At 46.8% G+C, this 27,902-nt stretch overlaps 1 protein-coding gene across 1 annotated transcript in view; it reads right to left on the minus strand.

Moving 5' to 3' along the window:
- Positions 1–27,334, minus strand: part of LOC144162582 (protein O-mannosyl-transferase TMTC1-like) — a 144,578-nt gene extending 117,244 nt beyond the window's left edge. Inside the window, exon 1 of the mRNA XM_077693174.1 lies at positions 26,065–27,334. Within this exon, the coding sequence (XP_077549300.1) occupies positions 26,065–26,747 (683 nt within the window). The 5' untranslated portion in view covers positions 26,748–27,334. The remainder of the gene's footprint in view (positions 1–26,064) is intronic.
- Between the last annotated feature and the right edge of the window lie 568 nt (positions 27,335–27,902).

Raw genomic sequence — 27,902 nt, forward strand, 5'->3', positions numbered from 1 at the left:
TGTAGATTAAAGTGCGATTCGGTAGGCCACTTTGTGTCCTTTAATTGTTTATTTCTTCCTTACCCCGCGTCTGACAGCCCCGGTGTTCCTACTCAGCGTAAAAGGCAAATTACTGTTTCGACGTCCTCAAAAGACTGCAGCGCCTGCGTTATTGTTCTACTCATCAGTTTTAAATGACAAAGCAGCCGAAAGCTATACCCGCCTTATGGCTAGCGCGAAAAAAAATGTACCCCTTAATCCCGCCCTACATCCCTCAAAAAAGAAAACCCCTCGTGCTGACGCCTCGCGTAGTGCACCGCTCACAGGCGCAGATAGTCAAACATGAAGGCCCCGAGCTCGTTGGCTGCTGATGCGTCATTTGTCGTTTCCCCGACACAAAAGAGCGGTTTCCCCTCCACCCCTATTCCCCCGGTCTCCCTTTTTCCCGTTTTAGCGCGCCCTTTCTGGGGAGAGCGCGGTGTTCCCGGCCGGCTGCACATTCATCGCCCTCCCTCGGGACACGCGGCGAGCCGTACGATCTCCGGAACGTGCCGCGCCGCCTGCTCTGCGAGGAGGGTGCCGGTGCACACCGAAAACAAGTACAACGCCAGCCGACCACGCCACTGATTTCGCAGTGACGTGCTCGCCAGAGCGCAGAAGCACGCACGCACGAACGCACACCACGGAAGATGAAACGAGAAGACAGGCATTAAAACACAACGCTAGCCGTCATCTATCCGCTCGTCCCTTGTTGCGTCGCTGTACACGCAGCACCAACGAGCTCAAACTGTCCTGTTCTTTGGAATCGATGTCGTTCACTCGATGCTCCGGAGTCAGCTAGAACGAGGGAACAGCTGAGAATCGTGCGATCAATCTTTTTAAGAGGTTATAAAAGCGTATGGCGCCCACCGTGGCGAGAAAACCGCCCTTAAAAAACGAGAAAAACACCCATTATCGTGCGATGATAGCACGCATCCTGCTCAAATTTTAAGGAGCGCAAGTTTCGAATTTAGTTAGAACGTTGTGGAAGGAGTCAACGTGAACATGAAAATGGAGTGTACTGTGGACGTTAACCTTTGATGCCTGGCTTTGTGCAGCTTGTAGTCAGCGGAGGTAATCGTGTACCCAAGTGATGTGAACCTTGACTGAACTCTTCATGGTATTGATGACACCATCGCGTAAAGGCGGTGTTTTCTATTACTTATTTTGCCTACCTCACTGTAAAATGTCACCCGCCTTGTTTTATAGGCTGGGCGTACTTATGCTGTTATACTACAAAGCTGCACATAGTCTTTTCTGCTCACTGAAGGTCGCATCGAGTGTCTCAACGTTGTAATCTAGAGTTTTCGAGAGCCTAAGAGCAAAACTTAGCCTGTTCTTCTTAATCGAGGAAATTTATTAGCGAATGCTTCCCAATCATCCAGGTTGCTGTGGTTGGGAATAATATTTATTCTAATAGACAAGTTGCCCTCGAAACACCTACAGGTGTGGTCAACCTATAGCATTGCTTCGCACACAGAGGACACAATGCAACGGTCGAACCATTGAGTTGCCCAAATGCTTATCTGGTGGCTATACCGAAAAAGATGATATTTTCCTGTGCACCCGTAAAAAGCCCCTTTCACGAAGTCTTTTTCGTACAGCGTCTGTTGTGAGTGTTCTGCCACGCGTAAATTTTCGACATCTCTGTCAATATATCAGGGGCTCGGCAAAGAATGTCGCCGCAGCCATGTTTTGTAGTCATCAGTAGAAATCTGATGCAGGTGTCCATACTCACAAGTCCGAAAGGCGGTACGTATAAGGGGAGAAAAGAAGTATAAATTTACTTCAAATGCAGGTTTACTCCTATTATTTCTCTAACACCGACAAGAGTGTTTAAAATCGCTGTAAAAAGAGGGACCGTAAGAGAATTTACTAAATTGGAAAAAGACTGCTAGTGTTTACGTCGACCAAAAGTGTCTATTTTGCAGTGTGTCACTCTCTTACCTCTCACGCACGCAATTGTCCCCCTATTTGTCTACAGTGAACATATCTTTCATCGCATCCAGCCCGCACCATTTTTGTCTGTTTAATCTTGTTTTAGGAACTGTTTCCTGCGCTGAGCGGCCATGAGGGCCCGTTCTCAACACTGTAAGCCTTACGCTGTGCTAGATAAGCAGAGGGCTGCACGTTATGCGTTCATTTTTGGCACATTCCAATTTTCTCAAGCCGTTTCAGCATTTAGCCCGGGCGGAGTCATCTCTTGTCTTTCACATTGTTGTTTGTGCTGCCGTACTCGCTTGTTTGTATCTATCAGGCTTGCGTTCGGGCCATGGCCCGGACATGTAAGAAAGACGCTGGAGCAACTCGAGTGCCGACACGACTACGTCGGGCACGGAAGGTAGACTGTGAAAGGCGAGATGGGCTAGCTGTTGTTTTGACCATCCATTGCTTATACCAGCTGTATCGTTTGCACTACGGGAGCATCAGCAGGAAGTATGGATGGTCGCAGGCAGCAGCCACGCAATGGTGGGATGGTGCGGGGTTGCTCCACGACATCTACCTCTGCCGAGCCCAGTTTGCTTGTGTGCATACACAATCGAATGTCTTGATGCCTGCTTACTGATGTTGGGAAATGGCTGCTTTATTATGTACCGCCAGTTTGTAAAGTACCAGCACATCGGGATCCGCTCATTTCTTTGTTAGGGCGCCCAGTCAGTCTCTACATCGGGAAAAAGCGAAACTACAGATATATTTTCAGCTAATTGCTTTTTTCATAGGTATGTAGTCGATTCTACTTGCAGTAAGAAATCTAAAAAAATTATCGGTGTTACGCTTTGAATATTACTACGAGATCAATGTTTTCGTTCAATAATTAAAGATACAAAAAAGCATGACCTTGCTGCCAAAAGACAGGCTTTCCAAATTTATGTATGTGAAACTGACCCACTGCACATCATCCCTGCGGAGCATTGGGCCCCTAATGACAATTTTCTCCGCGTACCGCTTTCCAAGAGTTTTGGTAAGCAATAAAGGTAGCTTTTCAGGTAGCGGGAATTCAGTAATTGCGAACTTCTTTGCCCAAGATGAGGAAGCATGTTTATTAATACACCGACACCTGTTCATTGGAAAGCAAGATTCATTCAGGCATTCACGAGCCAATACCGCGCGAACGAAACGGCCAATCAGGTTGCGACCACTCAAGCACCAACCACAACGTCACACCTGGTAGGCGGTGTGGCTCAAATAGCATAGTTACGCGGCGGCAAGACGAAATACATGAACCATGGTAGACGAAGCAATGGTTTTAATTGGTGGTCATGATACCTTAAGCGAACGCAGAGACTACGCTACATTCAGAACGTCGTCCTCTTTAGTCCAGCTTCCATGGCGGAGAGCGCTTTTACCCACTTCTTTGTCTTGAAACATATCACCCCGGTGGAGGACGACCGCCCCTGTCGACGCCGCAGCCCAAGGACGTTTGCAACTACGATGAGAGAAGACGTAAAACGATGAGTTAGGCAGTCCTCGCGCCGAGGATGACGATGAAAGTTTCGGTGAGCAGTGCCCCCGCAACAGCGTTGCCTTCCATGGCTAAGAAACTGAAGCATCTTGTGCCGCACCGGACGACAGGGCGGGTGAAAAACGACAAAGTGGTCGCGTCTAGTCTCTTTTTATCTCGTCCTGCCTTGTGTCGTCCTCTCGTGTCATTAATTGGAGTCACTGGGCAAGTGACATTGTCGTGCTGGGGCTGCTTGCGGCGGGGCTGTATCTATTGTGATGATCATAATGATGTTCATTGATGTTTATCATCTTTAGTCCACCTTCCATGGCGGAGGGCGCCACTAGACACTTCATCTTTGTCTTGTAACAATATAAATGCCAATGCCATACGATCTACTTGAAAATTTCAGTCGCGTCGCGTTTCGCGCTATACCAGGCTAGAAACATAGAAAGAAACATAGAAGCCAGTAAAATCGCCACCACCATTACCTTCATCATACCAAACACAGGCCTTGCCATCATGATTCGTTTGACGTGTGGACAAAAAAGATATTTCGTAGAGAATAATACAATATACGACTTGATACGTCACATTTGGCCGACGTAGGCTGTTACCCAAACCTGAATGCAATTCCAAGTTTATCTGGCGACGATTGCAGTTTTTTTTCTCTCAATCACGTGCACATGAGAGTACTTTACTCCACCTTTACCAATAGCGGCCACCAAACGGTCTACAAACCAACTGCCCTAGCCATAATGCAACTGTATAATGAAAGTGCTTTATTCAGGCGAATAAGCGAATCAATAATGCGGTTTATTCAAGCTTGCATTATTCGCGGGCATCTTTTTCCCAAAACTAAAAGGCTAAGAGCGCAGGCTAGATACATTTCTACTGCAACACTATTGTAATCGTTCAAAGCCAGCTGGTTTGGATCACTTCATCCAACAAAGCAGCGGCATATTTGTTAAGAACTGCCATAGGCTAGCTTCTTAGTGAACCAGACCATAGTTGTCTGAACAGGTCGAACCGCATTATGCAATCATCTTCGGGAACTCTTTTGCAATTCCCCACATACGTTTATGTCGAAAGTATTTATTTTCATACCGCCTAAACGTTTACAATGCTTCCTGCATAAATTTCACCTTCCGATACTTTGAAACGCTTTCCTGTCTTCCTAAGGTTCGTTTTCACGGACCACCACATTAAAACATAAAAACAAAACCTCCTTAGTCTTCGCGCAAGTACGCAAGACACCACCGGCCCATCGCTAAACTTCAAAGGACTTGAAACTGAGGCTCATTGAATGCATATTTAAACCAAAGCTCGGGATCAGCCCGGCAGCGTTATAAAAGTACGCCACAGGGGAGCTGGCGCACCAAAGACAAGGAGTCCCCGGTAGGCTCGCTGCCGAAACGGGAAAACATCGGTGGTCTCCGTCAAGCAGCCTGCCTCGCCTGTTCCTTCTTTTTCGTCCTTTTTTCCCCGCCCGCTTCCCCTGTAAGCCTGGCTCAGCTTCGGTATCACGAAGAGGAGCAAAGAATAAAAATGAACGGAGGCGACACGTTGGAGCAATCCGGTTTCTGCGCGCAGCCGCTGAAACGCATTAGCAATTCAAATTCGCCGAGGTCGTATATTTCCCCCTTAAGTTTCCAGCGAAAGAAGCTTACGAGCCGGGTACTCGCCCCCCCAAAAGGAGAAATTCATTCCGTTCAGGCCTAAGGCCGAAAATCGCTCGGTTTCACCGCTGACATCACCCCGCAATGAATGCACCCTCATTTTTTACGCCCGTTTCTTCGAACCGTAACTAATACTTGCAAATGTGGGTGATGAATCCGAGGCTGCACTGCCGCGTTAGCACCTTCCATCTACGCCCAAGTTAAGTGGATAAAGTGCTAAGCTTGAAATAGGCTGATCGGATGCAAAGGTATGCAAATTGAAGCAAAGTTTCAAACCGAGGTGGCGCACCTGCTACGAAGGATGTCTGTGTATCCCTTTAGTGGGTCAGCCGTCTGTGCACCCGTTGAATCATTGCGGCAGCTTATGAACCAGCTTCCGAGGTAACACCACATCCCCGCAAGGAAGTAAGGTGGCACCTGGTCATCAGGCTACCCAAGTGCTACCTGCCCTCTTTCATAAGCTACCAACCTTTGCAGAAGCCTCGCCCCATCCTGTCCTCCGGTGATCAGCAAATGACATCGAATGGTGATCAGCAAATCGGACAAAAATTAGCAGCGCTTAGCTGGCCTATGCCAGAATATACGTAGCGTGAGCTAAGGTTCAGCTGGTTATTCTTAGGTTAACTGGTTGTCTGGGATTAGCCAATTTTCATGCTTACTGCTGCGAAAAGACTTCCAATCTAATCCAATTCAATCCAATCAAAGTTAATCCAATTCAAATCAATCTAATGCAATCCAATTCAGCCGCGGCGTGCCAGCTCTGTGCCCTGTTACGTAACTGCTCCTCGCGCATGCGCAGCACGGCTCGCCAAAAGCCGCGCGGAACTCCTCAACCTCGGCCAATGTAGCTCACGCTACAAAAAAACGAGTCTTCCTCAGCGGCGGCATGAGGCACAGCAGCTCCAGCTGCCCCTCAGTGCTCACCAGCCATCAAAAAGCGTGCGATGGACCATAGTACAGACGATGCTGTCGCTCTTGATCGGAACGTGGAAGAAAGGGATCAAGCATTCACCCCTGTCTCGTACAATAAAAAGCGAACCATAGGAATTCCGGCCGTCTTTCAACCGGCAGAAGCATGATGAAATCTCTGGACAGCCAACCCTAACGTCGTCGCAGCCGAGGTCGTTGCAGCGGCACGCTAAAAAGTTTGGTTTCATCACCTGAGAAAGGGAAGCAGCCTCACTTACAGCGTGTCATCTGTCACTGTGGGCCATCTTCTCCAGGTATCAACCCTTCTGGCACTATGGTTTGAGATCGAGTTCTTAAGTTATGCATGGAGACTTGCGGGAGGATTTAAAGAGTCTCTCTAGAGTACAAAAATGAGCAGCTTGAGAGCTACCTACGTGACCAAGGAAAGATATCTTCTCGCAGGCAAGTCTCTTACATAATGACGACAATGGTAATACCGAGACTTGTCGCTGATCCGTCACTCCTATGTTAGGCCCGGCACACCATTACCTCCACGAGTGTTCCTTTGGTTCTGTAGCTTTCCCCAAACAGAATGCATGGACACAGCCACACAGTGTTTTAGGTGCTCGTGGAATGGAAATATTGTCAAAAAACTGCATAAAGAGGGCATGCTGTAAGATATTCTCCGGGTCTCACTCATACAAAGACTGCACGTCACGGGCCGAATCTCGGTGCACGATTTGTGGCAAGCCGCATTCTTCCGCGTGCGGACCCTTTTAATAAAAGGCGCCAACTCTTGCTCGCAATGTTGAGCAAATTGAGAATCACCGCCGAACACGGATCTAGTCTTTGAAACTGCGATGCAAACGCCGTATGAACCACCACTTAAAAGTCGACCACTTCCGAACAAGTCTTATTGGGAAGTAGCCCAAGAACATTCGCCAATCAAAAATTCAAATCTCTTTGGACGAACGTTCTTAGGACACATCCTCTCCTTCGAAACGGCGCTTCCCAAATGGCCATGATAAACCAACAAGTCACACTTCCAAGACAGACATCGTCAGTATACTAATCTCGATGCTATTCGCAGCCACAAAGGCTCTGCTACGTGCTTACATTCCCTCTCGGCGGTTCCCTGATGTAGAGGCTGTTCTGCTTTTACAGCCTCTCTTGGACTCATTTTTCATGGCACAACGGCAAGATGGCCCATCTCAACAACGACAACTACGCTGCAGGCCTCCTATTTGAATATGTCTCGAAACACCCATCTCAAAGATTATAATTTCTCAATGGAAATCCCTTGGCTTGCGTTCGAATCTTGCCGACTTTTGTGAACTTGCACGTTTATATATACCAGCTGCGATGTATTGTGACATTTGAGTTTTGCGTTCGTGATCACGTTCGTGTAAATAATTATTATATTCTTCATTCGAAACGCTTAAACGGTTTTAGTCGGCTGTTTATAGGTTGGCGTAATGACGTGTCTGCTGCGGCAGTTGCCGTTCAACCTCATTGCACGGAACAGTGCGTTTATGAAAGGACTATAGCTGGCTCTCGATCATTTCTTTTAATTGCTGCCTACCTAAAGCGAGAGACTGTTTTTGACGCTTCCAGGCTCAAAAATTATTATCACTAGCACACCGCCACCCCACAATATGTGGTAATTTCGGCGCACACAGCAAAGCTAGGGGTACCGCACATACACATTCTTGCTGAAAAGGAATCGCCTAGTTGATAAAACATCTATATAAACACTTATAAACGTCAGGGTTACGTTCCGGAGAAAAGCAGCAGTCAGCAGTTGCATTATTATTTCGTTTGTGTCGAGCCATATGATGCCAAAAATTTGCGTCCTTTGAAGGAAGGAGGGAAGGAAGAAATACTTTGTTGATTGCCAGCAACAGACACAGTGTGTACACTGCGCCCGGACGTAGCCATCCGTCGATCCCGACGTAATCCGTACTTGGACCACCGCTTCGTTACTCGCTACGGGGTTGGACGCCGCTGCCCCGTAACGGAGGGCGTCGCCCCGCAGCTTTCGCTCCGGTGCTGCTTTTCAAGGACCGCCAGGACCTGCTGGACGGCTGTCCTTGTCCTTGTCAGTGTCCTTCAGTGTCCTTGTCCTTCAGTGTTCAGTGTCCTTGTCACAACTGCGCACTGCTGCTTGGATCCACGGCAGTAGGTCTGTCCTGGTTGCCACCTCGTTAGGTCGCACTTCACAGTCCCACAGTAAGTGGGCGGTCGATCTAGAAACGAGTTGGAGTGATTACTACCGCTTTTTTATGTGCTCTCTCAATGCAACTATGTGTCGAAGTAAATTAAGGATCAAACGCACAGCCTGGGAAGCGTACAAACCCCGTGTAGATCTCAGATTTACTGCGGCAACTTTATACGAACACTTCATGCTTTCTTCTATCAACTCTGCTTAAAAATTAATCCCGATCGAATATACAACGTATTAACTTGAGTACTGGCAAATACTAATAAAGATTACCAGCCTTTTTCAGTTGTTCGGAAAGAAAGGGCGACGAACAAGAAATTGGAATACGTGTGACAGGCTCGCAGAACACAAAGGGAAGAGAGGCGCCTCTACGAAAACTTGAGCCGCATCAATGTAGGAATTTCGGCTCAAAACAGCCATTTCGGAATTGTTTGCCAGCTGTACATCTTCAGAGCATTACCGCTGCATGACGACATTTCAGTGAAACAAGGGGCTGAAGAGTGTTGCATACGCTACTGTCAACAAGATCAGTACCTCCGGCATGCCCCAAAAGTGCTCCGCCGAAGCTGCGCCTCCAGCTTGCCCCTCCATCGACCTTCCCTTCCCCGTCATGAAGTCAATCCAGCCATTTTTCGTGCCAGCACACGCTCTTCACCAGGTTTAAGGATTCCTCAATGTGACTGCTCGAGTAAACTGTTGATATACTGTGTGACGTAGGGGGGCGTGGCATGTACTTCAGCAAGTAGGTAAGCGCAGCGGCGCTTGCCAGCGGAGGAGTCGCCAGCCGGGAGTGCCGCCAGCCAGGAGAGACAAGCCGCCGCCAGGCACCTTCAAGGAGCCCGCCCTACGGCAAGCGCTCAGCCGTCCGACCTGCAGTGCCATAAGCCGCTGGATATTGAAGTGCTTTGGTGACCTGCTTTAATGAATGTATCTCTTGTGCCATTTATGTTCTGTTTCCGTTGCTTAAGTAAAGCCCCTATTTCTACTTGCAACTTTCTGTGTAGTAAGGTTTTGATGAGGCTGTTACCTGAACTTCCTCGGTAGGCGCAGCTACATGCAAGGTGAACACGAAATAAGCTACGAAGCCATTTTTCAGCTTTCCCACGAGTTATGACTGCGTCTTCTATATAGAATACTACAACTCGATTTGGCCATCTGGCCCTGTGCCTTCTCAATTGAAACAAAACTGAGCTTATAGTTCTGAAACCTCGAAAATCATCAACGACGTAGGATTCCTTCCGACCGATATCTTTATTAAGTTTTGTAAGTAAAATAATGGAAACAAACAAACATTAGGGGAATTGCCGTGCTGCCTTCAGATAAAAAGGCTTTGCCCACACCAGATGAAAGCTTTTCGGGACAACGGACCAACCACTGACAACGTCATTGCAATGGTTTCGTATATGGAAAACTGCGTAACGAATGTGTCCTTGTTGAATAGGGAGAGAGCGAGAGAGAGAGTCAGAAACCATGGTGCAGAGTCAGACGACGAAGAAGAATGGGATATGAAGCAAGAAAACGTCTAGAAGTAGAACAATCTGGTTAACCGGGCGTAGACTGCAGCCACCGCCAGAGGTTTCCTGGACTGAGGAGACCTAGCATCTCGGACCGGCAAGGACCAAGTCCTAGCTAGTCTTTTCAGACAATAAACGTTTATTTCCCTCTCCTTCTTCTCTCTCTCTCTCTCTCTCTCTCTCTCTCTGGCGGAGCAGAGGAAGAAGAAGAAGCTCCAGGAGGCGACGGCTGGCATTCCCGGTGGTGTATTTCTAAACGCTTCGCTGCACAGAGCACCCGCGTGATATGTCCGTTCGCGCGATGCAGAACAGTAATTAAATGTTGTCGTTGGCTGCGGCCCAAACCCAGAGCGACCTAAAACATACCAAATCAGTACCCTACATCAAGGCCACAGAGGCAGAACGGTGGACTTGTTTTAGCAGGCGCGCAAACGAGTAGCGCATGCAGTGAGATCACACGTCACGTGGGTGCTCTGTGCAGCGAAGCGTTTGGAAACACCCTTCCCCCCCCCCTTTGCAAGACCCCGTTTCGATTTGTCTTACATACCCACAGAAAATAATTCTACAGGTTACTTCCCTGACGTATGTAGAAGTTATTCAATTCAATTCAATTCAATTCAATTCGAGTTTATTTTTCCAGAAACTGGTTTGGTTTCCCGGATGTATGAGAGCAACCTAAATTGGCGTCCTCATATTGCTTATACAGCGGCTAAAGCGGTGAGAGCAATTTCACAGTTCAAAAGATTTTGCAACAAGAAGACGGGTATGCGTAGAGTTATTATCCTAATGCTCTACCGCCTGTACCTTCGCCCTATTCTGGAATGCGGCTCCATCCTTTTTTGAAGTTATCCGTTTATGAAACACGTCCATTGATTACTTGAAAACAACAAGCTCTGCGCTTGTGTTTCGGTTTCCCGAAGTACGCCCTTATTCGGGTATTGTACCGGGAGGCTCGCATCCTTCCTCTGATTCCCCTATTCAAGGTACTAACAGAAGAGGCATACCTTCGTGTAATGTAATTTCCTGTTTAAAGGTAGCAAATGCTCTGCGTTCAGTCACCATGGTTCTTTTTCGCTCAGCCATGGCCCAGGTACAATCGTCCGCAGGTGCTGTTTCTAGAGTCTATAATAGCCCCTTTAAACATCAACGTTCTCTCGTTTTCCTTCCTTTGAACCCAGAAATACGTTGGCGGGAAGTGAGTTTGATAATATTTCCCCTCTAATCCTAAACATTTGCCAGAGAAGACAGTATCTGGCCTTTTATTCAACCATTTAGAGGAGCTGCCGACTCACGTGGTTGTGGCCACAGATGAGTCTGTTCCGGGCTGGTATTGGTATCCTTCCACCTGCACTTGACTGAGCATATTCCCTGCTCCTACCCAGTTTCGTGTATATACCCTTGGCAGAATTTGTGGCGATTGCCCTTTCTATTCTAAAACTCAGGGAAGACCATTCGAAGGTGCTCATTGTGATGGATTCTTTTTCAGTTTGCTCCACCCTGTCTTCTCCACGCTTTACTCCTCTTCGCCGAACGCTGTCGATGCTCATACCACCCTATGTACAAGAAATTCGCCTAGTCTGGGTTCCAGGGCACATAGGTATCTACCTCAACGAAACCACTGATTACCTGGCAGGTGTGGTATTGAATGGACCGCTGGTTGATGCTGCTCCCCCTATAGCCCAAGTTGCCACATCTTGGTTTCGAAAGTATAGTTCGCTGGACAGCTTTCCACCAGACAGCACCTCTGGCTGCCCCGAAATTAAGCACCTCCGGTACTCATGGAAGTGTGACGTTCTGCAGTCTCGACTGTGCGGGGTGACACTGACCAGCTTTCGCTGCTGAGTGCACAATGTTAATTTCTATCTTCACCGCACACGCATAGCGCCTTCGGCCATCTGCAATTTTTATCAAGAGGCGGAGACAATTGAACACTTCCGGCTGTCTTGCCAGCGGTTCTCCTCTCTCCGATGTCGATACCTGGAGGTTCCCTTCCGGCGCCTGGGTCTTTCCTTGTCTGTTTCGAGTTTACTGTCATTTTGAGCATCGGCGTTAGGTTTCAGTAACGGGGAACTTTCTCGCGCCTTTCACGCTTTTATTTTGGAAACAGGCCGTTTCGGAAACAGACCCTGTTAAAAAAACACATATTGTGTTCTCTTTTTCCGGCACGTGAAATATCTATTTTTACTTCAGTACCAGTATGTTGCAATTACTCTTGTTTTCTTTGGTTCTCAAAATTCGTGACATCACGTTCCCCGCAATCATTTCAGTTCTATTTTCGCCTTAGTTTTATTTCTTACCCTTTTTACCAAGTCTGACTTGGCGAGTCCCCCAGAGTGGCCAAGCGCCATTGATTTATTGGTAACAACCAACCAACCGACGCCGCAACGCCGCAGTCAGGGCGGGAGCGGACCCATGGCGCATCGCTTCCAGTCTCGTGGGCGGCCCAAACAGTGACGGTCGTGTGCCTACGAGGAGCGTCAGCGCGCCGTCGACTCACGGCTCGACGGCCCTCACAACGGCGACTACTGGGACCAGGCACTGCTTCCCCTGTTTTACGGCTACGGGGGAGTAGCCCGTGAGCAGCAACCGCAAGAACATACAACGTTAGCGGTTCGCTAAGCCACACATAGACAAGCCCGCCTCACGCTAAAGCCCCGTAAGGACGGCCCCACCGGAACAACGCAGCGGCACCAATGACTAGGTAGGCCTTCAGGATAAGAACAGTTGGGTCAGGACATGGCTGGGACATTTGTACTACATCCGGTTTAGTAGTTGAAGTGTAGTTGTTAATTGGGGTGTTATAGCTGGTTTTGCTACTTTTTATTACTTTAGTTATTATTTCGTTTGTTTTGTGTTGTTTTGAGTGATGATGTTTGCTTTGAGTGATTTTGTCTTCGATATAAATTTGCCTTTCTCACCGCGTGTGTCCGCGTCCATTCTTTACTGCGCGCCCAGACGGTACGTGACACACACACACACAGAGATTACTTTATGTGACGCCCGAAATTGGTTCTACAGGGCACATGCATTCGAACTTGGAAGGTTTCCCTCCCTCAGCCGTCAGCGAGGATTCCTGGGATCCTATCGGAGTATTTTTGGAAATTATATCTGGATTTCGTTCAGGCATTTTATGGTGTCATTCCAGCGCCTCTTGCTACTTTTCGGTCCCGCGAAAAACTTTACACTTTGACATCAAGTTACCTAGAGGGTCGGCAACATTTATGTGTACTGCTGAAGGACCAACTTGTCACTATGACATACAGAAGGGGAGTACCACAACGAGGCGTGTTGCGGCCTCTGGAATTTAACCTGACACCCGCCCAAAGCGAGGTATCCGGCCTGGAGTCCATGTGAAGCTCTACCCGGACGCCATCGGCATTTTTAGTGCGGTGCGATCCAGTCGTACCACGCAGCAAAAGGCTACAGAAAGCTCTCGCCCAAATATCTGCATACCTTGCGACCCTAGTGCAAGAAAAGTGCTGCCATATGCTTTTCACTAGCAAGCCCATGAAGCCAATCCAAAGGTTCTCTCTCATGGGCTCTCTCCAAAGGTTCTCTCTCAAAGGTTCTCTCTCATGAAGCCAATCCAAAGGTTCTCTCTCACGTACCCTAGGGTATGTACAAACAAAAATATTCATTGGAATAATAATACACCCGAATCTTTCCTGGGTTCCTCAAGTTAGCAAGGTCTGCATGCGGGCACCGTGATTATTCGATAAGTTCGCCTTGGAAACGTGAGAGCATTTCTGTTCGTGACGAACATGACGGAACGAACATCTGTAATGAACGTGACGAACATTTCTGCTCGCGTTGAGTGCACCAGGCGCTTTGTTTAGGGATCGTCAGCAATTTATTTTACTACGTTGTAAATTTCATAGCCGCTTTCGCAGACGTTCGCAAAATACTAGAACTATTGATATCAAGTTAAATTGGGGGAAAACCTTCTGGAACCTCAAGAAAAGGGTTGGGTTCTGTTAAACCGATTGCCGCCAGATAGCACTACTTTTTATACTGCGGACGACATAGCTCCTGTGGAGGTCCTACCTGAGGCTGTGACTGCCGCCAAAACGTTCACTCACGGAGCAATTTATTTATTTTTTCGAGTACCTACAGCGCCCGAATTCGGGCATTAAAGTTGGGGGGAAAGACAAAACTTGATACATTGTATGAATGCAGATAACGAAACAAGTAAGCATGCTCCGCTTATACAGTGTGTACAGATTGCTGCGAACACGAGGAAAACAAGGCAAAAGAAAACAAACTGAAATGCAAAACAGAAATCGACATGTTTCATTTAATCAAAAATCGTGACGGAGAATTTTGAAATGAGGGTGGCGGAGTGGTGACAATATATTCTGGTAGGTTGTTCCATTCGTGTGTGATTTTCGGAAAAAACGAGTTTTTGTAGGCACTTATACGACAGCGGTATTCGCGAACTTCGCGGGAGTGATCTAGGCGAGAGAATACATAATTAGGATCTTTAATGCACGTGCTATTTAAACCAGGGGCACTAATATAAATATTATGAAATAGATTTATTCTTAAGAATTTGCGTTGGTCCGGCAGGAGAGGCCAACCCAAATGTTTGGGAATGCACGAAGAGCGGTTAGTGAGATCAAGGTTACCAGATAGAAATCGCGCGGTTCATTCCGGTACCCTTTCTAGCACATTAGCGCATATTTCAGTTTCTGGATCCCAAGCCACTCTAAAAATGAACGAACATTAGAAAAATAGAGCGTTGCCATTACTTTTGGTGGAGCCCGTTTTAAGTTACGTTTTACGAAGTTCAACGCACGGCTCCCTTTGGGACCGATGTATTGGTCATTCCAGGAAAAATTGTTCATAAAAAACACCGAGGTGCTTGTATTTCGATACAACCTCCAAATGATTGCCGCCCAGGAAGTAATTCGTATTTAGAATGTTCCTTTTGTTTGTGAAGCGAACGGTATTACATTTTGAAAAGTTGATTTTCATGTTACATGTGGTCGTATCTCTTGCGTGCGTGCAGTTGCCATCAAAATATCCCGCAGAAAGAGATATCGCCAGGTGTGCACAAATTTAGGTGAAATTTTTAAATCATTCAGTATTATTTGGAACTGCTCGCTAGCATATCGTCTCCAACCAAGAGGCACCATCTTTTATGATCCAGACGAAAGGACAACTTCAAAATCTAGACACCTGCGCGAATATACGCTGGAAAATAGAATCGACGGACGGCACAAGAAAAAAAAACATCTGAATGGACGGAAATACGTCATTACAGTCATTTACAAAGCCATTTTTCGAAGTCATCAAAAACCACTACGGAAAAGTCTGTACCTACGGTAAACCCCACCTGAAGTTTATTTATGGCTGCAAAAGGCCATAATGGAGTAGTGGACTGTGAAACTGCTACCGGGATTGTTATTTTTCACCTTCTAAATAAAGCGAAAAATACAAGTTCACACTTGGGGGTTCCCATTCTCGCTTGCCTTCACCCTCACCGCCTGCCAACTTTTTGCTTTCCAGCGCAGAAAATACCGCTGCAACAAAACGAAGTTGGCTCGGCAGTGTAGTGCCGACGGTTTATTTATTGCCGGAGAAGGCAATCGGCGGTAAGGGATTCGGCAACGGGGACTCTTGGGGAAAGAAGGGAAGGAGAAAGTAAGGCTCAAAACTTGAGTGTTCAATTGCGCGGAGATACTCCCTACTCTCAGCTACGAAAAGGAAAAAGGGAAGCTTGAGAGGAGAAGCAAAAGACGGGATGGAAACTAAGAGTGGGCTGGAGGTGATTGCGCTATACTTCTTCCCACCGACCGGGACTAGGGAAAATAAAAGAAGAGAAAAAAGCGCGAAGTTGACCAGCGTCAGCGGAGGAAGGAAGAGCTGCGAGAAATCGCCGGACGCTCATTGCTCCTCGCAGGTGCCGCGTTCCAGACGAGCAGGCCGTTAAACCGAAGATTCCACGCTCCGTTAAGCCGATCGTTGTCAGAGCGGTCCAGCCTTTGAAGTGTCCGACTATGGCTGCTCTGCGTCATTACGCAGACGCACGAGGGTTATCCGCCTTCTTTCGCGTCTTCCGCTTCTTTTCTTTTAATATTTTTTTTTCTACAGCGTTCCGGGAAAAAACTACCCTGGATGGAAGCGGTGAGGTCCCACGGGAATGTGGCTATTCGGTTCTACGACAGAAATTCAAGGGATAGTCTGTGATTCTCTGTCATTCACCGCTTCTTCTAAGGAAGGGACGTCAGTCGGGCACCAACTATTTATTAGAGGGGAGAGGGTGTAGCAGCAAATGTTTTGGCATCCTTTACCGCACTCACCTAAATTTAGAAACGCTGGCTTTTCTACGGCTACCAAGCCGCCCGTAGCGCCGGCACCTAGGGCCAGCGCTTCCAGAGCCGGATATATCCGGAGGCACGGACGATCCATCTATCGCTCTGGAAGAGTAGTTCGTTACGTAGTTTCACACGTCGATTGCCGATGCCGAGCATATGGTACGCAAACGGTCGTCATCTGAGTTTCTGGGGTGGGTGATGACTTTCTTAATGTTTGTAAACTAGGAAAAGTAACTCTACATTTGCTTAGACGTTTCTACGCTTGTGAAAGCGTCGTCTGCTGTCTTATCGCCATTGTTACTGTGAAGTTAGATTTGCTTTGTGCTCTGTTAGATTCTTTACGCGTTCCTATAAGCGTTTTCAAACAACCGGAGTCTCGCCTGCTGTCAGCGGCACCGCACATTTCTGGCATCACACTGCGAAGCAAGTTAGTAAAACCCCCTCATAGCACGGTGTCACGAAAGTGCAGTTGCGGCGATGTCTCTAGCGTTCAAACACACATTTTGGCACCAAAATCAGAACTTTATATTAAATTGAATAACTTTGCAGTGAATAAAGCATTGTTTGCCTCCGGACAATCGCTGCGGGCACTGTAAAACACGAAATCTTTCGAATAAAACAAACTTGTATGTTGTCCTCATGGCCCTCTTAAGGAGTTTATAAACCCCCTATACCTTTTAAGCCTAAAGTGAAGAGCGTGTAGGCCCTATTTTTCATGTTTTTAGCTTTGTCACAGCCATTTTTTACGGTAAATATCCTTTCCAGGAACCAATCTCTCCTCACCCTTTTCTTCGCCTATTCACTGACCGAAACGAGGCACTGGACCGTTCGAAGGGTTGACGAAATACATGGACTCCGAGCGCTTTATCTGATCAAATCTTGGCACGAGCGAGCGTAGTTCACATTTACTATATGATGAAATTAAGAATTTTGAGGATCGTATTGTCCCAAAATGCAGTGTTTGTGGAAACACTAAGATAAGCTCATAACGTTTTCTGTTTTTCGTCCTTTACAAATGAGCTGAAGGTCAATATTTTTCTTCGATAGCCGGAGTGAAACTACACAAGTTAAACTATGTGAGTTGACGTGCGCATTTAAGCCACAAAAACCAGAATTCGAAGAGCTTACGCGTATATTGCTATAATATTTCTTAGCTTTAGACGATACGGCTTGACCTGAGGGCATATGGAGTGGGGAGGCATTGTTCTGGAGGCCGTTCAAAGAGTACTGACGAACCAATGTTGCCAATAGCCGGACCTGAGTCACATTCAGCTATAAAAGCGACTGTGTTGAAGTGTCAAGCAGTGTTGGATCGATCTTCCGTGTGTGGCTAGTCTTTAAACCATGGCTGTGGAGTGCCAGAGTCCGAATACCCAAGATCTGGATGCCCCGACGATGCAAAATAGCCTGAACCGGAACCTAAGTATCGAATTGACACTGAGTTGTGGATCTTCCGTGTGTGGCTAGTGTGGCTAGTGTGGCTAGTGTGTGGCTAGTGTGTGGCTAGTGTGGCTAGTCTAGTGTGTGGCTAGTGTGTCTTTTCCCTGTTTCTAGGGCAAAAAAATAGAAACGGTGTAGTACCACAAAGGAGAGGTAGGGAAGTGACCTAAAGGGAGTAATAAAAGATAGGTAATAAAATCTTTAAAGACGAAACTGTGTTATTCCCGGGTACACAAATATTTCGATGACGTCATATCTATCACAGAAATGACGCCAGTACCACGAAGCAAGCGGCTTGTAAAGGGTGCAGCCCTGCACACAGGGTCTCCTTGCGGGGAAGCAACGTTTAGTACTAAAGGGTACGTTATACCTAGGGTCGTTCGTTTCCGGGTTTTATATTTTAACACGAAAGTGTTTTATGTCGGGATACACGAAATTTCACAGACGTCATATCCGTCACGGAAATGACGCCAGTACGCCTTTGCCGAAGCGACCCGCCAGCAGGACGTCGCTCGCCAAGCAACCCCACAAGACAGCAACCGACCCGCAAATCATGCTTAGCCGCAGATTTCGCTGCACATTTCCCTTTCGTTTTTTACCGATCACTGTGACAGAGGAATCAATCACGCAGTTTTTTTTTTCACGCGGGAAACGAGAACAAATCGAATCGTTCAAAATTTGACCCAGTCACGAATGTTGAAGTCGCCATTTTAAAAGTATTATAACAGTGGTATCACATTACGCACTCATTAGGGAGGCCCAAACACCCTTATCGGTTTGACTCCTCTGTATCTACCTACGTGAGTAGAAGCATGTTAGCCACTCCGCGAAGCGCACCACTCTGGCGCTCGGGTAGATCTCAGGGGACAACAATAACCCCTCGCGAAAAAACAAAACAGACACTTCCCCGCTCAGCCACTTTTCTTGTTGAATGCATCAGCAAGCTGCAACGTTTTGGGCGCTGAAAAAGCTTTGGGCACCACATAGTAAAACTGAAGAAACAGGGGAAGAGCACTGCCGGATTTCGAACCAAATCTACTAAGAACTAAGGACGATAAACTGCACGTCGAAAAGAGCTTCTCTTAAAAGCTCCCGACAAAGTTGCATCGTCCGCCTCCCGTATTGAAGCTAATGAACCTAATGTTCGTTTCAAACAACAAACATTCATCCGTGCTCCAAGGTATGCTCTAGAATCGGTCGGAACGGGTTCCCTTCTTTTATTTTGTCGCATCTGCCCGGCTGTGGACAGGGCCCGAAATTTTCGTTGGTCGTTTCGATCTGTAGAGGTAGTCTCGTCTCCCATGGGGCAGACATCGTCCTCGTTACACGATCCGACAAGAGAGGGCGCTGTGAACCGATAAATGTGCGCTACGAGCACGGGCAGCCATGCGTACGCAACGACACTGAGTCGATCGGAAGCGCTCTGTGCGCTCCAGCGACGTAAGTGGCGTTTCGGGCCCGACCATCGAGATCGGGCTCACCATCGGATCCCTCGGGGTTAGGAGGAAGTTTGGGAGAGGCGTAAAAGCTGACGTGCTCATGGGTGGCGAACGGCGCGACAGCTCTCAATGTCAGTTCAGCCACAAAGTTCGAATTTGATATTTTCATCTTCTTTGAAAAGACCTTCTCAATGGCGGGGTGCCAAGAAAGCTGATGTGGAAGTTTGATGTCGTCAGAGAAGATTGTAAAACAGTGGCTTAGGTCACAGCCATCAAGTCAGGACCGCGTCTTTGACCTATTCGCGTCGCCTCTTTTTTCTTCACTGCATTAAGTGCCCCCATCGACGCGTGTTCCGATACACGCTAACTGTAGCTGCTCCCGCTTCATTTGGAGAACGGTATTGTCACACAAGCGTAATCAGTACTTGAAAGCCTCTCAGGATATCTTCACGATTTCATTACGCGTTCTTCTGATTGTTTTGGTTGTAAAATAACCTTAAAACTTCCTGTGAAGTTGAGTGAAAAATGCTGGGAAATTCCCTTAGGGATAAATTCTGACAGAACTAGAAAACTGTGCAGCAACTACAGCAAAAAAACGACATTTAATTCCACCACTTTAGTTTCAGCCATTCCTATCCATGACCTTTTCATTGACAAGCATCGAGCTAAGGATTATCAATACTTTTTATCGTAAACTGGGCAAGCTACTGTCGAGTAATTTGTTGAAAAACAAAGCAACTCGCTTTTAAGTTGGAATGAAACGTAAACAAGGCAATTAAGGGAAAGGAGGGGGTTACGCCGACCTGAAGTCACTGAAAAGTCGCAATCACATTGAAATGAACAGGCGAGAAATTCACAAGTGTGCACTCCGAATTAACCTAAGGTTCTCCAAAGAAGAAACAAATTGTTTAACTTCTCCTTGAAACGGCGCCTTTGAGTGTCTGCTTGAAAATTCATACTTTAAGAACTCTATCATACATGCCCTGAAGTTTCAGCAGGCTTGGGGAATACATCTTTTTTTTTTTTTTTTTGCTTGGTGCACGTTATCATCTTGTTTTCTTTGTTCGGAAGCTGCTGTCCTAGGGTCGAAAGTTGCCATTTTATCTAGCATATTGAATCAACATTTGCAACAACTTCTGTCAAGCAGTGCAAAACTGATCAAAGTGGGAATTTTCGGGCGAATGGTTAAGATTACACAGGTTAATAAAATCTTGGCACAGCGCTTTGCATCATGACGACACTGTCCGAAAGCCCTGAAACTACGCGGGCATCGGGGTAAAATGTGCGTGTGTGCAAGCTCCAGTACTTACTTCAAATATTGCATGCCTAACGAAGCGACGCCCTAATATAAAAAAAACATAATATCTGAGTGTCCTTTTTTTCTCGAACCTGTTTCGAGCTCTCGCAAATGAAAAAAAAATAAATACACTGCAATGCTCACGGCGCCTGGAAGAGAACCAATTCCGTACGCCTCGTTGGCTCAATCTATTACCTGGGCTACGGCTGCAACGTTTGAAAGAAGAAATTTTCTTCTTAGTTCGCATTACCCGTCAGTATTTACCTTCAAAAAAGCTCGCGCGAGCGCAGCGGTTGCTCCTGCGTACATGAAGGCAACGAATCAGAGCATTGGGTATTCAGGAATGAACGGAGCAGGAAGAAATAAAACATCTGCTATAATGGGAAAAAACTAATTTTACGGTGCAAACGGGACAGTGTACGGTGCCACCATAATATGGAAAACAAATTTTCTGCAGTCTGGAGAACGCTTACAAACGCTGTAAATTTAAAACTATTGAATGAAAGGTTGGAAAGAGCGAAGAGGAATTGGAAAACTACGGAGAGGGAGCTAGAGCGCAAGCGAAAAACGGCAGTACTGCACACCACATAAGAAAGAAAACTGTTGGACCAAGGAAAGAGGTGTAATTAGATCGGCAAAGGGTCTTTTGCATGCGACCCCGTGCTTACATTTTCAATTTTGCAGGACACCATGTAGTGTCATCGATTTTGATCCTCGCAGAGAGAGAAAAATTTTGTTCCTGTTTTGGCGCACTTTTTTTTCCTGAACCGATGGGTAGTTTTTTTTGCTTTTGGTGCATTGTGCAGCTCCATAATACGATGCATTTTGTCACCTGTCGGGTCTAGTGACCTGTCATCTGTTGCGATACAGCCGTGCCGTCTGAACGAATGAGAAGAAGCGAGAACAATTGTTGGTGCGAGAACGATGCGGTCTTTGGCAGTTTAAAGCCGATGGATAAAATTGCTCAAATGCTTTGACCTCAAACTATCACGAATAAGAACACTTTCTTGCTGTTAAAATTGACATTATATAAAGCATAAAGGATAACTCACTTTACACAAGGTGCCAAATGCAATGATACTCGAATTTGTGAGCTCAGATGCGACCTAATCAGTCTTCAATATTGTCTGTTCTTCGCCAGAACTCTTCCCGCTGTATCTGAGCACCGAAAAAATGTGTTTTGGCGGTTTTCAAACAACGGCAGGGTTCGACAAGGCATTTTCCCCTGCAGGAAAACGACGAATGGTAGTTTCTTGTCGCTTAATGTCACGAACATGGTCAGCAGAATGATTGATCTGGTTCGTCCCCAAAAGCTGTTGAACTTTTGTCCACGACCCCATCCATTCTTGAGATGTTTATATAATAAGCGTGGAGCACATAACGCAATAAAATCCACAACTCAGGGTGAATTCAATACTTAGGATTCCGGTTAAGGCTATTTTGCATCGTCGGAACATCCAGATCTCGGGTATTCGGACTCTGGCACTCCACAACTCCACAGCCATGGTTAAAAGATAATTGCTGTGCTTGATGGCATGCCCCTTGCTCGAAATATTGTTTGGCTTGTCCCTTCACGTTGTGTCTCAATAAATTCATTCAACCTTCAACCTTCAAAAGATATGGTGCACTGCAATTGTGGCACCGGGAGGTTGATATACTTTTAATATCGACATATTGATAGTAAGTTCATGCATGAAAATACGCAGCTACCTTCGTATCCAATAAAAATCAAAGTGAGATACTGTGTTAATACAGAAGCTACAATGCGGGTGTTTTAAAGCAAAAGTCTGAACTCGCTCATCGAGGAAATAACAAGAAAGCGCGAGTCATTCACCCTGTGAAAGTGGATGACCAGGGAAGCCTTCCAGCATTCAACATGGGAATGACAAAGTGCAAGTTATGAGGAAAGTCTGTAGCTTTTTAGCGTTGAGGCTGGTCATTCCAAAGGAATACACAGACAATTACAGACGTTTTCTGCTGAGAAATTGCACTATAGTTGGTTTCGCGAGAAGGCGTTTTTGCACATGCAGAAGGAAAATGCCAGTAACCGTGTCCTAACTAGATCGGACTGCTTCATCTTGTAAGCTTCAATTATTCGAAGCATTCGCGGAGTGTGCCGCCCTCGAGCACGAGTCCCGAGCTCCTTTGGTGAGAAAAACGATCATCCCAGTGTGCTCTATGTCTGCGCCGTCTCCATGAAAATCATAGGCTCTTTGCAACATGAGGGCAAACAGACTGTGACGTTCGTTCGGCGCGTCGCTCTATAAACCGACTTGCCCTTTAACACGACTCGCGCTTCAAAGACACGCGCAGCGCTTATGGAGACTCCTCTGGGCAAACTATATTCGCAGTAACTGGTGATTATATGTACTGTGGCGGAACAGCTGCAGTGCCGTTGCACAGAATCTCAGGCTACGTATTAGTGGCATTTGCGTTCACATTTCAGGCAAAGCGTCGTGACCTTTCTGGAAGGTGTGTGGCCCCTGTTGGGTGAAGAAAAGTTTCTGTGATATTGGTCTACCCGGTTTCTAGGGGTGCCGAATAAAAGGGCTAAAAGGGTTTTTCATTATGCCAGGTTTCCTGTATTGTGGCCTTAGTTATATTTGTTGTTAGAAATGAATATTTCGTTGTTAGACTGGGCTCTTGTTGCGCCACAATGTTGGTCGTGGCATTAACACCATCCCTCCACCATTTACTATCGTTGAATTTTTGTAGCGTATGCTGTTGTACCCTTGATCCCGTGGCATGGCTATCGCTCGGTTGGAACCAAATCTAAATTGTTTGTGCGCGAATATTTTGTTTGTAACCAATTGAAAATTGTTTGCGTGTTTCTGTAAGTGTCCGTAACTGCTACCGTTCGGGCTTCATTAGTTTTGTAACAACGGGAGCTGCAGTTGTTTCACTGCTTCTGGTTGTTGCTTTGTATCATTCATACCAGGATTGTTCATTGAGGAATATATTTTTATATTTTGTCAGAAACTAAAAATACACGGAACCGTAGCCGTATAAGCGTCGCCTAAAAGCCTGCGTCCGGCGTTAGTGACAACAACAGCTCCTTCCCAAGAGTTTATCACAAGGCGCTCCACACCGTGAGGGGCTCTATAGCGCGAGCAGCGAGAGGTGGCTACTTCGAAAGTATTCCATAGCACGACGTGTTCTAAACTGCGAACCTAAACTCGTCAGCAGTGAGAGGACTTCGTCCGCGCCAGTATACCGCAGCAGAAATGACGGAAGAACGCAGCTGAACGTGCAAACATACAATCACGTAAATTCGTCATCATCATACGCTCTCTCATTACAGGAACGATACTGCTGCCGACAATGGCCCTTCAACTCTCAACGGCGTGAGCTAAGCCAACGAAGAAACCCAGTGTATGATGTCCCGAGAGAAATGTGGTTCCCGTAGTCGCTTTAGCTACAAAAATGATGTTTGTATTGCGTGATGTCAAGTTTAAAATTCAGTTTTTGCATCAATTTTTATGGCGGCTCATTTTCTTCGTGAAGTTCGCGCCCTGAAACTTCATGACTGGTACTACCGGGAAAAACCATTAAATATGATTCGCGGACCATTTTTAGGGTGCAATTGGGCAAAAGCAGTGTTTTAAGCATACAATGGTTCCTTATTCTTACTGGTTTCCAGTTCCATTGCTCAATGAGGAATATTATATTGTGTCTGCCGAATATTATATCATATTATATTGCCTGCCGAAGCGGCACTCACATTGTGGATTTAGATTAAGGTGACTGTTTCTGCACCATGGATCCACGTTGCAAAAGACCGAACATGTACTACGAATTGCCATAAGCAGGTAAAACGCCGCAAGGGACGCTTGTTCCACGAGAGCACTGCTGCGTGTTGCTCAACAATACGTTTTTTTATCTTTCACTCAAAGAATCCCGACTTCTTTTCCTGTAAAAGAAAGCTTAAATATTGAGCCAATTGAACCAGTTTTTATTGACTGTGCTGGAATTTTCAAGCTAATAAATACAGTGGGCTAAAATTTCTGCATGTTCAAGGATAGGTGGGAATAATTATACCTTTTCGAAAAGTAACAAAGTGAGCTCTTCACTGATCCTTTCTGATGTATTTTTCTCAGTCCCTACAGCGTTCCTTACTGCCTGAAGACTGGGAGGGCGGAAATGTGATTCCAGTACGCAAATCTGGTGAAATGTTTTTCTCTTTTAACTATACACCCATTTCTCCTACGTCAAACTCATGGAAACTACCGGAACACGTCATTTATTCAAACTTGATGAGTTTTCCAGAATCTAATTCATTTTTATTCTACCAACACGATTTTCGCAAAAAAACATTATTATGAAACGCAATTGCTAACCTTCACTAATGAGCTCCGTTCTTTGTTGGATCTCACGTCAGTAATCGATTCCATTTTTATTGATCTGCGAAGATATTGGACTGCTTTTCCCATCTACTGCTACTTTATAAACTCTGCAAACTTATCATTAACCCTAACGTTTTAAGATGGGTTGAATGTTGTTTGCAAAATCACTTCCAATATGTAACTGTCAATGATATCGAATCTCCTCATTGTCCCGTTGCATCTGGTGTCCCTCAGGGATCAGTATAATGGCCTCTTCTTTTCCTAATTTATATTAATGATCTCCCTGATACTGTAACCTCATCAATACCCCTTTTCGCTGGAGATTGTGTCATAAACAGAAAGATATCTGAATTTTCTGACCCCTCACAACTTCAAAGTTACCTTAGCACAATTTTAGCTTGGTGCACCACTTGGCTAATTAAACTAAACGTCGACAAGTGCAAATGTATCTTTGTAAGATTAACAATTGGGAACACCTCTGTAAACACATATTTCCTACATGGCTCCCCTCCTTCTTCAGTCAACCCTATAGATACCTCGGCGTTCAGACAACCTTTCATGGCACCCGCACATTGAATTTATTATTGTAATGCAAACCGCATGCTCGGCTTCCGCCGGCGTGATTTCTCTCGAGCCCCAACTTCATTAAAACTGTAGCTTTACAAAACCCTTGTACCACCGAACATTGAATACGCCTGTTCTATATGCGATTCGCATTCCGCCATTCCCGTCTCCACCCTTGAAGCTATCCAAAATACGGCCTCTTGTTTTATTGTTTCCAATTATTCCCGGTTCCCTTAAAACTATCCCTTTTTTTCAGTTCCGCCAGACGTGTCATCACGCAATGGTCCTTCGTTAAAAGTTGGTGTGGCAATTCCCGAACAAATCTCTGCCAAACCTCGTTTGTTCCAATGACAACTCTGCATTGAAATCACCTTCCAGGCTCCATCGTCTGCATCAGCAACGCTGTACACTTCAAATCCGCAGTCAGCAATCACTTCCTGTAACTTCCCATTTGTTGGTTTTTTCCTTCTTGTATTGTACCCCTCCTCTTAGCAACGTCTCACGGCTCTGACAGTGAACAAATGAAATGAAATGAAACATTATTGAAGCCTTCCAATAGATCGGTCATTAAAGGTGTTTTTTTGTAATTGTTATGGTAATTGTAATAGTAACCATTTGTCGGCATGTATCAACTATTAGGACGAGAGAAACAGAAAACAGTGCAATGCACTAGCACTTTATTAGTGGCATTGCTTGGGAAAGCCGACGATTTCCTTCCACAGTGCTCCAGCATTTTCTTCACCTGTACTGCCATTTATTTCTAAGTTCATAACTGCTCGTTACAGTGATGCCGGTTGCAAACCTAAATTCAGCCGAGAAAAAGCTGAAAACATTTGAGAAATATAACTGTCAGCACGCGGCACTAAAAAACGTCATCTCACCTGAAGCTGAAAACTGTCAGCGGCCTGTATGACTTGTGACTCTGAGGATCGGCCATAGGTCGTCCCCAGAAATCGTTCACCCAGAGAGGAGAGGGCGACCGCTGCATCCGCGGCCGGTGGTGTTCACCGGTCACGTCGGGATTACCAACCACCGCCACCATGTCGTCGTGCACGAACTCACCGTCGAGAGAATTGAGGTAGCACAACACCGCCACAACACCGGCGCACAGCGCCGGCAAACTAGCCACCACACAACCGCCACACCTCCCATCTTCGACGTCGCCGAAACGCGCGGGATCACGAGCACGCCGGACACTTTCACGCTGTTTATGCCGCTGCTCCTGCTGAGGATGGAGCCGATGTTTGCGTTGTCCACAAGCTGTGGAGTTCCCCGCATCCCCACCTGAGGTCACGAGGGCACTTGCCCCACAAGAACGGAGGCACGAAGCGAGGGTAGCGTACGCAACGCCTACAAAGTCGGCTATCACTCGCACCACTCCCGGTTCCGGAGCTGCGATGTCCCCTACTGGACAGCCTGCCTTTGATTCACCATCTACTGCATCTAACCCCGTGGTGGCTGTTCTTATTGTCCCACGACGTGGAACTAACTCGGTGGTTGTCGGCAAGTACCCACTAACCACAGAGGGCTCCTTGTCGGCGCCGATCCAACTTGCGCAATCCATGCTTGCACAGGTTCATGCGAGGTCAGCAGGGATGCTCTACCATCGTGGTGACTGCATCTGCCGACAACGTGTCGCCACTGAAATCACTGCATGCTGGATCTTCGTGAAGCCTCTGTGAGGTGGTCACCTGGTTATTCCACTTACTGTTACTGCTAAGGTCCGAGGGGATCACGAAGGTGAAACCGAGGTATTGCGAGATACTTGATGTATGCTGTGTGCTCGAAGCACGAGAGGTGTTCTGCACTTGCGGACTCACGTTCTTAGTCGTAAAACCGAACAATATTTTGAGCCGTCACGCGTTTTTAATGCCTTAGGAGACGACACTGGCTCAGCGCAGGCAGTCTTCAAGCCGCGTAAATCCCAGCCAAGGTAAGGCGCTCACACCACTCAAGATTCTTCGAGACCGCTCTCTCCACAGCGGGAGAAAATTCGAAAGCGAATCATGGCTGAGCCTTCTCTAATCTTACTCCCAGATATGAAACGGCAGAAACACGACGAACCGCCAACCAGAAGGCGAAACGGAACTTCGCCGAAGCGCGGAGGAGCATAGCCAGTGACGTATCCTCTGCGTCGACCGACCGGCCCCGGCCCGGGTGAAACTCGCACTGACCGACGTGCGCCTTACCGGCTGCGGGCACCGCCGGTGCAGCCCGCGGCGTGGCGCGCCGTTTCACCGCGGCAGGATGGGGAAGCGGGGAGGAAGGACACGTCGCATCGAGCGCCGCCTGGGTCGTCCATCACGGCGAGCGGCGCGGGAAAAAAAGAGGAGCTGCGCGCGGGTTGATGCAATCTGGCGCGCCGAGCGTTGTTCCTTTTCCCGGCCGTGCCATGCTCCCAGACAGCGCAACCTTCAAACCTGCTTGCTGTACAACGTTGGAAGTCGAGAAATGTGCTTTGTAGAGGCAGAAGAAAACGTCGGCTTAAACTTGCAGGCTGAGACCGACAAAGAGTCAGTGGAAAGATTTTCGGTGAGCTGGAAAGGGGAAGTTTGGTACAAACGAAATGAGTTGGCCCGGGATCAAAAACGTTGAAGGATGGGCATTCATGGAGCAATGAAATGCGAACACAAAAATATGAACCAAAATACGCAAAACTGAATAAAAAAAATTCGCGGAGGCTCAGTATAGGCGCACTATTGGTAAATTTGTAAAGCCA

This window comes from Haemaphysalis longicornis, unplaced genomic scaffold, assembly GCF_048455015.1.
Source record: "Haemaphysalis longicornis isolate Haplotype H1 unplaced genomic scaffold, Haemaphysalis longicornis Haplotype H1 scaffold_12, whole genome shotgun sequence".
Taxonomy (NCBI): domain Eukaryota; kingdom Metazoa; phylum Arthropoda; class Arachnida; order Ixodida; family Ixodidae; genus Haemaphysalis; species Haemaphysalis longicornis.